The 8,852-nt window shown below is 53.3% G+C and overlaps 6 protein-coding genes across 10 annotated transcripts; 3 read left to right on the top strand and 3 right to left on the bottom strand.

The window, feature by feature from the left end:
* Nucleotides 1-193: 193 nt before the first annotated feature.
* Nucleotides 194-3,257, bottom strand: KVP18_005040 (uncharacterized protein; the record flags this gene model as incomplete). 3 transcript variants are annotated; one of them, XM_067949357.1, is made up of 5 exons in its annotated part: nucleotides 194-738; nucleotides 767-1,003; nucleotides 1,096-1,302; nucleotides 1,332-2,444; nucleotides 2,471-3,257. In XM_067949357.1, 5 exons carry the CDS (start codon nucleotides 3,255-3,257, stop codon nucleotides 194-196), a joined length of 2,889 nt encoding a protein of 962 aa, XP_067805448.1. The 3 variants fall into 3 exon arrangements, with proteins under 3 accessions (XP_067805448.1, XP_067805446.1, XP_067805447.1); XM_067949355.1 differs by lacking the exons at nucleotides 1,096-1,302; nucleotides 1,332-2,444; nucleotides 2,471-3,257 and having other exon boundaries at nucleotides 588-1,052; XM_067949356.1 differs by lacking the exons at nucleotides 194-738; nucleotides 767-1,003; nucleotides 2,471-3,257 and having other exon boundaries at nucleotides 1,291-2,436.
* Nucleotides 2,740-2,979, top strand: KVP18_005039 (uncharacterized protein; the record flags this gene model as incomplete). The annotated part of the gene is made up of 1 exon (XM_067949354.1): nucleotides 2,740-2,979. One exon carries the CDS (start codon nucleotides 2,740-2,742, stop codon nucleotides 2,977-2,979), a length of 240 nt encoding a protein of 79 aa, XP_067805445.1.
* A 46-nt stretch (nucleotides 3,258-3,303) lies between the features above and the next one.
* Nucleotides 3,304-4,290, bottom strand: KVP18_005043 (uncharacterized protein; the record flags this gene model as incomplete). Its single annotated transcript, XM_067949362.1, has 1 exon — nucleotides 3,304-4,290. The coding sequence occupies one exon, from the start codon at nucleotides 4,288-4,290 to the stop codon at nucleotides 3,304-3,306; it is 987 nt and encodes a 328-aa protein (XP_067805453.1).
* Nucleotides 4,291-4,450: 160 nt separating this feature from the next.
* On the top strand, nucleotides 4,451-6,352 carry KVP18_005044 (uncharacterized protein; the record flags this gene model as incomplete). The annotated part of the gene is made up of 1 exon (XM_067949363.1): nucleotides 4,451-6,352. The coding sequence occupies one exon, from the start codon at nucleotides 4,451-4,453 to the stop codon at nucleotides 6,350-6,352; it is 1,902 nt and encodes a 633-aa protein (XP_067805454.1).
* A 159-nt stretch (nucleotides 6,353-6,511) lies between these two features.
* KVP18_005041 (uncharacterized protein) lies at nucleotides 6,512-7,138 on the bottom strand (the record flags this gene model as incomplete). Its single annotated transcript, XM_067949358.1, has 1 exon — nucleotides 6,512-7,138. One exon carries the CDS (start codon nucleotides 7,136-7,138, stop codon nucleotides 6,512-6,514), a length of 627 nt encoding a protein of 208 aa, XP_067805449.1.
* Nucleotides 7,139-7,316: 178 nt separating this feature from the next.
* Nucleotides 7,317-8,678, top strand: KVP18_005042 (uncharacterized protein; the record flags this gene model as incomplete). 3 transcript variants are annotated; one of them, XM_067949360.1, is made up of 2 exons in its annotated part: nucleotides 7,317-8,174; nucleotides 8,265-8,678. In XM_067949360.1, 2 exons carry the CDS (start codon nucleotides 7,317-7,319, stop codon nucleotides 8,676-8,678), a joined length of 1,272 nt encoding a protein of 423 aa, XP_067805451.1. The 3 variants fall into 3 exon arrangements, with proteins under 3 accessions (XP_067805451.1, XP_067805450.1, XP_067805452.1); XM_067949359.1 differs by lacking the exon at nucleotides 8,265-8,678 and having other exon boundaries at nucleotides 7,317-8,225; XM_067949361.1 differs by lacking the exon at nucleotides 7,317-8,174 and having other exon boundaries at nucleotides 8,238-8,678.
* Nucleotides 8,679-8,852: the final 174 nt, after the last annotated feature.

The raw sequence follows: 8,852 nt of genomic DNA, 5'->3' as shown, positions 1-8,852 counted from the left end.
AAGTTGTCCTTAGTAACGGTAAGAACAGCGGTCTCACCCTCAGCGGACTCGCCAAGAACGAAAGCGACGCCACCGACGACGGCAAGCTTAAGAATGGTAGAGAACATTGGACTGGTTAGATGAGTAATTTTCGACATTATCGTTCGACGAGTCATGTTTGTGGGGTCCGATCTGCCGGCGCGTGTTCTGTACGCTACAACTTGGCAAGGGGCATATAACGCACATTTGGGTCCTGCCGTCGTTGATTTGCAAACGCTCTTGGATGTCGTGGCGGTCGGAACTGACCCTTGTCCAGTGCGCAGGGATAGCACAGAAAAGACTTCGAACCTCGTAGAGCGGACTGAGGCCAGATCCTGACGACATCGTCTGGAAGCTCCGGGGTTTGCTGGAAGACTGATGCGTTCGGCTGTGGCACATGCGATCTCAATAGGCAAGCGGGCGTGTCAGGAATCCAGCTCCTGCCGAGGCGCGCGTTTCTTGCCTCACGAGGCAGTTTGACTGTGACCGCCTTCTGTGTCCGAGCTCCATCCAACGCCTCATAAAGTGACGCACTCAAACGGGTCCTCAGCTCATTGTCGGTCCACCTGTCAGCCAGAGCCGTCACAGCCTGCACAGCCTCCAGCTTGGACTCCCGTACAACTGCCACACTGCTCTCTATCGACTGCAGTAACGACTGCACCTCGGTCAGCACCTCCACCTTTTCGCTCCTTGTGGCGTTTAGTAAAGACAGGTGCTTGTCTGTATGATCTCGCACTGGTTGAGTTACATTTGATTTGGTCCCGCTCTCTGCGTAGCTCCTCCGCCGCCTCCCGAGCTGCGCTCAGTTCCTCTCGAAGGCTGAGGAACTTCAGGTTGATGCCCTCCAATTGCTGGTGGAAGGCTTCTGATTGGCGCAGAAGGCTGTCGTGGTACTGATTCTGAATGTCGGCAAAAGCATTGACTCTGGAATCCGAGAACATGAGGAGCTGCGTTTCGTACTCATGGCAGTCAGCGCAATACGGTGCTGAGGAAGGTGAATCGCGGACTTTGGGAACGCTCTTACCGTCGCTCATAGAATTACGTGTTATCACAACCACAGTTTCTGGGGTTTAGTACGCTCAGCCTTAACCATGAGGGTGTTCAAGTCTGTCCATTCAGTCGCGACAGCTCCGACTGGGATTCGTTGCAACACATCAGTTTCGCGGCGGACCTTGCGTGGAATCTCCTCGATCTCGTAGGCATTCATGATAAGTCTGCGTGTAGTGCTGCGCTTGACCAGGGCGCACAACGCGATTAGTATCGTGACGCACGCTAGAAGGATGACTGCGTTAGCTTTTGGCTGCTCCACTCACTAGACTTGGTGGATCCTTCCTGAATCATGAGCAAGGCTTCGGATGTGAACACACCCAACGACATGATCGTGAGGTTATGCCTCACGAACGTGGCTCCTGCCGCCTTGAAATGTCTGCTGGTGTCAGCGCCAACAACGATGAAGTTGAAGTACTGGGTTAGCTGACAAAGCCCGCCCGTGAGTCCGGATGTCTTGCCCAGAGAACTCCACAGCGCCCATTCTGCCGCAAGCGTCGCAATGCCAGCCGCGAATCCCAGCAACCAGACTGGAGCAAGTCCTTGCGAGGACAGTTGTGGAATAAGGCGGCACACGAGTGCCAGAGCGATGCCCATTCCGACATTCAAAACCGCCCAGACAATTGTACAGGGCAGTCCAACGGGACGGTCGCTTGCAGCGCGTCGCGTGTTACCATACGCCGCAGCCACCAAAACTACAAGCGCGAAGGTCATCATCGAGAACACGTCATCACAGACGCTCCACCAGGCATATATGGCTGGGAACCTCGAGGTTACGGCGGCTGCTGCTCCAATGATTGCGGAAATGCCCCAGAGACACATAGTCTCTTTTCGCGAACTGTGGTCGACGAGGAACTCTAGCTTCGAAAAATCCGTTAGGCAGTCAAATACGCTTACCGCGCTGAGCCCTACGAAAGAGTAGAGTGCAAACGTCCTAGTCAGCATGTAAAACGAACAGAGCTCCATGTGCTGAATGACCCCGTGCTGTATAAGCACGAAGTGACCGAATCGCAATGCGTAGAGCGAATCGTCAATGTCCGGCAGGTTCCCGCTTGTGGATTCGTGGGCGTCGTAGAGTTTGAAGGAGTAGCGCAGGGTGAAGGTGACGGTGACGGCCATCAGTGCGACGAGAGGCGCTCGCGACGAATTGGTGAAGAGTGAATTACGTCCGCCGAGCGTGTAAGCCATGGCCGACCCCATCAGTACACTTTTGCTTACTTTCAGATTGTTGAGGCCCGCCATGTCCAGTTGACCCAGGTTCGAAAATAGCTGTCCGTAGCGTCGGAGCACTACGGACATAAAATCCTCCAAGCAATGTAGCCGGATGAGGAAGGACGTCACGTAAATGATTATGGTGCCGAGGACGCTCATCATAGACGCTGTGTTGCCGACGGCAAGAACCCACTCAGTTCGAAAACGAACAGTGTGCCTCCCCAAAAGCTAACCATGAGCATTCCGAGCATGAGGATGAAAGGCCACATAGAGGTGGAGTTCACGAACTCATGGTGAATGACTGCCAAGTCGTAAGTTACGGGGTTTACGACGCAGAGTCCGTGTGAACCCGCCGTGCAAAACCATTCAGAGGAGCAGTCGGCAAGAGCAAGCTTGCCACAGATGATGCCACCGTTGAAGTACTTGTCGGTGTGAACGCCTGACAAATGGACGAACTGCATGATGGACATGCAACAGAGGCGGAAGGACTCCGTGGTCAGGCAGATCTGCCCCGCTACGGCCACGAAGGCGAATCCGCTTAGCCTTGGAGCTACCTGGACCCAAGCTCTTATGACGCCCCCCCTGAAAACCTGTCCCATCCCCAGCTCCACCCGCTTCCATGAGTATATGGACCAGAACACTAAAAGAATGGTGATCGGAGCCCAAATCGTCTCGGTCTCACGCGCGATGTTGTTGAGGTAGATGCCCAGCATGTCGTGCACGGTGATGTAACAGGCGAGGAAGGAGAGCCCCGACCTGAAATAGGACCTGGGTTTAGAGCGCAAGTCGGGACTCTGAACGAAGCGGTCTTCAAGTACGGTGGTGGTCACTCTTAGCGGATCTGTGGGGTAAGACTGATTCATGACCTCTTGGAATAGTGACTGCTCCAGCGTTACCAAATGTCGTCCGCCATAGGATACCTGGTCGTAGATGCCCCTCGCGACCTTAGCGTCGTCGTCGTCGTCGTGAGTATTATTCATGTGATTTGATACGACAACAACAACTTGGGTTACGATTAAACATCGTTCAGTCCGCCCGCTCCTCCTCGGCAACGTCCTCGATCTTCTTCGCCAGGACGGTACCAGCCTTGTTGATATACCTGCGAATGACCCATTCGACGTCCGCAGTCCGCATCATGTCCAATGAACCTCGCAAAATCTTAAACGGCTTCAAAGTGAATCGAGGTCCTTCTTCATGCAACTGAACATCCTTGAGACTCTCTGCTTCAAGACGCCCACCACGCGCCCGGGCCAGCATCCGTTTACTCTTGATCTCCTCCGTGACATCGCCCTTGATGCCTGATGTCCAGGTGTGGTGGCGCATCCGGATTTGATCTCCAACGTTGGCAAAAGTTACTACTCTCTGTGAAACCTGTCGCGGTTCAGAGAACAGATTCTGCAGTATCATCTGAAACCGGCAACCCAAAGGCCCCGAGAAGTTATGAAAAATCAGGTGAGGGAAAGCCTCAGACACCGTGCGAGGCTTCTCTGGAAGGTCGTGCCGAAGCACGACGTCCTTGAGCTCAAAGACGGCGGTAGGCCCAAACGGCACGTGACTAACTGTAAGCGTGGTGGGGTGGCCTGAAGGGCTGGTGCCACTCACTTCGATAATGTCCGTCACGTTGTTTACTGCAGCCAGCTCCGCCAGGGATTTGAGATTGTACTCGCCTCGGTTGACTCTGTAACTGTTAGGGACCAGCAGCTTCAACTCCTTGGCTAGAAGGAGACATTTCTTGCCAGGGTTACGGGACGTAGTAATCATAACTATAGGAGTGCGGGCGTTCGAGTACTCACAGTCAACGCTTTCATGGTGGGGTCGCAGGGAGTTCTCATCCTCCAGGTCCAGTTTCGTGCGCATTTTTTTCTCCTGGTGCACTAGGTCGTTCGGGATCGGGCGAACATCTTTGTGGGCCTCCACGATTCTCCTCTTGCGGTCGGCAATGCTGTTCTGTTGTTCTTCGAGGGATTTCTGGAGGAGGTACTCCTTCCTCAACCGTACGTTACGCCGCAGCATCGGAAATCCAGAATTATCCTGCTGGACAGGAGAGTTGACGGCAGGTAGCCTGGACAGGAGTCTTAGTCACCTGTTATCGCTGTGGGATGGCGTTCGTGGGCGCACAGCCTTTGTCTCTGTTCGGGGAACTCGTTCTAGATATAGGGTATATCATTAAATCATGACTAAAGTTACTCCGCTGTTGGTGTCTTGCGTACTGGGAGCTAACTGCCAGCAGAACCAGAACATCAGCATCAACGGGGTCAAGTTTAACTTTCTCAGCAGTGGATGGGCTGACTTCTGCACTTACTACATTGTGACTTCAGATTCCTGCGCAGCAGCCTACACTACCGTGAAAAGCTCCGGGACCGACTGTGGAATCACGGCTCAGAGCCCACCAAAATGTTCCCAAGGTTCTAACCTGTCCTTTGGCAGTGATCAATTCGCCTGGAGTGAAGCTCCAGGCTGGGAAGCTTTTTGTGATCAGATTATACAGGATGCGATGGATTGTAATGGAGCCAAGCAGAAGGCTCTTGGAATGGGTACTGATTGTGGAATGGGTGGCGCGGCGCCAACTGCTCCTCCAACTCCTCCTCCAACTCCTCCTCCAATTCCGCCTCCGGGCCCGACCACAACTAGAACCACGACTACCCGTACCACCTCAAGAGCCACAACGACGAGAGCCACCACCCGTGCCACAACCACGAAAGCCACCACCAAAGCTGCTGGCGGTAACTGCCACCCTCTGAACGATTGGACTGCTCAAGCTGACTGTGACAAGTGCTTGACAGGATACGAGTGGTGGCCGTGTGCTGACTCCTCGAGCTGCTCTCCGGAATGTATGAAATCGGCTGACGACTCAACCACGACGACAACCACGACAACCACGCAGCCCTTACCCGATGTCGACGACAATAACCCCATACTGAAGCGAATCATCGACGAGTTGAAGAAGGTAGACTACTCCTTCCTGCAGTCTCAACAACCGGACCTCTCGTGGATCCAGTCAACATTGTACCAAAAGAACGACCTTATCGTAGCTGTAAAGAAGGGCATCGAGACTGGGGTCGGCCCTCTACATCTGTATGACGGGTCTGATACTGGCGGCGCTGACATTGCGTACAAGTACGCCCTCACCAACGTTGCGGCCTTCCTGGCACAAGCCATGCAAGAAACCATCCAGTACGACGCCTGTGACGAGAACAACTGGGACTTCGAGAGCTACGACGACCGGCAGTACAGAGCCGCGTCCTCGTGTGGCCAGCTGAACCAGTCCTACGGCAACTACAAGTGCGCCCCTGGCGACGAAGATATGGCCTGCACTGTAGACCCCTCGATGGAGTTGGTCGCCACCACACATGCTAAGTGGTACGGTGCACCTGGGCCCATGTTTTGTGGTCCAAAATCTAAGATGCCTCTAGCCCCCATGTGGAGCACTGGAGGCTGGTGCGACCCCAAGAAGCCCATCACGCCATCCACGACATTCGATCAAATAGTGCACAACCTCACGAACGGCGTTGAATGCAACGACTATTTGGGTCAGAAGGCAGGCAAATGGTTCGTTTGCTCTGATCCGGAAAAATGCGCTGTGCACCCCGCTGAAAAGTTCGGGATCAACCACAAGCGCTACGACGTCGAGGGATGCTGCTGGTGGGGACGCGGCGTCATTCAGACAACTGGCGTGTGTAATTTCGGAAAGCTGAACTATCACTTGGGTAAGAGAGCGAAGGACGAAGGCCGTCCTGCTCTTTTTGGTGAAATCGACTTCTGCAAACGACCCGACAAGATATGTTCAGATCCCTCCTATCCTGACTTGAAATGGTTCGCTGGTCTGTTCTACTACATGTCCGACGTTCAGAGCTACACCAGCCCTACGTGGAGCTACTATGACGAGCTGAAGAAGTTCGTGGATTCTGGGTTTGCGGGAGGAAACATTTCCGATGACGGGTTTATACATGGCGTGTCCGGAATTGTCAACCGTGGCTGTCATAACCCGCCTGCATGTGGAACAGGCGAGCTTCACGGAGGTAAAGAACGCGCTAAGAACTTCAAGACGGTCTTGACGGCGTTGGGATTCATTTAGATGCTGACAACACGTTCAGATCGATTTAGATGCTGACAACACATTCAGATCGATTTAGATGCTGACAACACGTTCAGATCGATTTAGATGCTGACAACACGTTCAGATCGATTTAGATGCTGAGAACAGTAAAACACATTGGAGTGCAATCTAATTCATTTAGATGAGAAGCTGAGAAAGCAGAGCACACACAACGGGCAGGACGGCCATTTTGCCAGTTCCATTCTCGTCACTGAGAGCGGCAGTCGTTGCGGGCGGCGCCCGGCGAGAGGGCAGCACGGGGACCTCGGCGGTCGAGCTGGTCGTGCTGGTCGTGGGGTCGAGAAGGTCCTCAATCTCCAGCTCATCCGTTACCTCGTCGTCTTCTACCACGGAGGCCTTCTTGTCAGTCTTGCCTTTCTTCTCCTTGCCTTTCTTGGGGATCTTCTTCTTGTCAGTCGTGACCTTCTTGTCAGTCTTTTTGACTGAAGTCAGGTCGTGGTCATTGAAGGGGAGCATTGTGACGCCTTGCAATGTGGTGGCAGCCGGGTGTCGAAGACGGTGGTCATCCTCCTCGACAAGCTGATTGGCGTTGCGCACGTGAGGGATAACTTCCGGGCCTGGAGGACGGGTGGAGACCTCAGGGGAGTCCGAGAGCTGGGGGACCTTGAACGTGCCTGCGAGGGTCACCTCGGGTCCCGGGGGCAGCGTGGTCATGTCGAATGCACCCACTTCAGGGAAGTCGGGAAGGGTTTGGAGCTCGAAAACGGCTGCGGTCGCAAGTGAGGACAGAAAGACGTGCTTCATTTTCAATTGAGAATTTCTGAATGATACCTGTTTTAATGATACACTCGATCCACGTCAGCTTCACGTACATCTACATCATACCTTAAACCCGCTTATGATCAAGTGCATTGAAGAGGAGCACGCAGGACAAGTGGCAATTTGGAATTGGATCGTCAGCTTTGATCATAACCCGCATTAAATGTTTTTCGACATCGGGGCCAACCTTACTGACCGACAGTACCAGGGAGAGTATCATGGCAAAACACGCCACTCTCCAGACCTGGACCTAGTGCTGCAGAGGGCGCGCAAGGCTGGCGTTTCGCAAATACTTCTCACTATTGGCTGCCTGGAGGATGTCGCAGAAGCCGTGGAAGTTGCTGACCAGTACGACGCTGAAGGAATGCGCGTTTTCCTGACGCTGGGCTGCCACCCGACACATGCTGGCGATTTCGTGGCTCGGGAGTCTTACTTGGAAGATCTAAAAAAATGTTATGAAATCATCGGTCGTCGTGTGCGGGCCGTTGGCGAGATGGGGCTCGATTACGCCCGGCTTCATTTCGCAGATAAGGAATCTCAAAAAGCAGCGTTCCGACAGCAAATGCAACTGGTTAAGGAGTTCGGTCTGCCCATGTTTTTACACTTGAGAGAGGCTCAGGAAGATTTCGTCGCCATTCTAAGGGAAACGGAGCACTTGTGGAGAGGCGCGAGAGGAGTTGTGCACTCGTTTACGGGCTCTTTTGAGGAGGCCACACAGCTGCTCACTGAGTTCCCGAACCTGGACATCGGCATCAATGGCTGCAGTCTCAAACGAAAAACTGACATGCTCCAAGCTATCCCATTAGGCAGGTTGCACTTAGAAACAGATTGCCCTTGGTGTTCCATCAAGCCCACGAGTGACTACTACACTCTTGTGAAGACGCAGATACCTCAAGTGAACAAACCAGAGAAATGGGCCGCCGATAAGGCAGTGAAGGGGAGAGGCGAGCCTCAGCATATTGTGCAGGTAGCTGAGGTCGCTCATCACATTATCGCGCCAGAACTGCCGTTTAAGGATTTCGTGGGGAGTATATACGCGAACTCCTGTGGTGTATTTCTGCAGCCAAATTGACAAAATCTCACGATGAACCGCAACCCTCCACCTTCGCAGGACTGGGCATATGACACCATAAGCAAGAATCCACAACGGAAGGATGAAAAGGCGCGTGCTCTGAAGACCGCCGAACGCAAAGGTAAAGTAGATACGGAGAAGAAGTGGTTGGGTGGTCAGAACAACGCCTCCAAGGGGCGCCTTCACGTGAATAACAAGAAGTTGGAAGAAGACACTGGGGACTACACGGTCCAGCGCACGACTCAAGAATTTGGCAAGGCGCTGCAGCAGGCCCGAGCTGCCAAGAAAATGAGCCAGAAGGAACTCGCCACGAACATCTCAGAGAAAGTCACTGTCGTACAGGACTACGAAAACGGGAAGGCCATTCCTTGCGGTCCCGTGATCCAGAAGATGAATCGTGTGTTGGCCACGACACTACCCAGGATCGAGAAGAAGGTAAAACCTACTTCATGACTTCATGGTCTTTGAAACGTCTGCAATCCTCAAGGTCCATTCTCTTTTAGTGCAACCCATTTCCCGCGTTTCCGCAATCATAAGATCGGGACGTTCACAACTTCCACAAAGGAGCACGTCAGAGAGTGCTAGAACTGAGATCGATATAATGTTGCCGGCCATTTGCTTAATTCT

This window comes from the organism of the source record quoted next (genome assembly GCF_019968955.1).
Source record: "MAG: Porospora cf. gigantea A chromosome Unknown PgA_NODE_988_length_8852_cov_311.078, whole genome shotgun sequence".
Taxonomy (NCBI): domain Eukaryota; phylum Apicomplexa; class Conoidasida; order Eugregarinorida; family Porosporidae; genus Porospora; species Porospora cf. gigantea A.
This window is presented reverse-complemented; position numbering and strand designations above follow the sequence as displayed.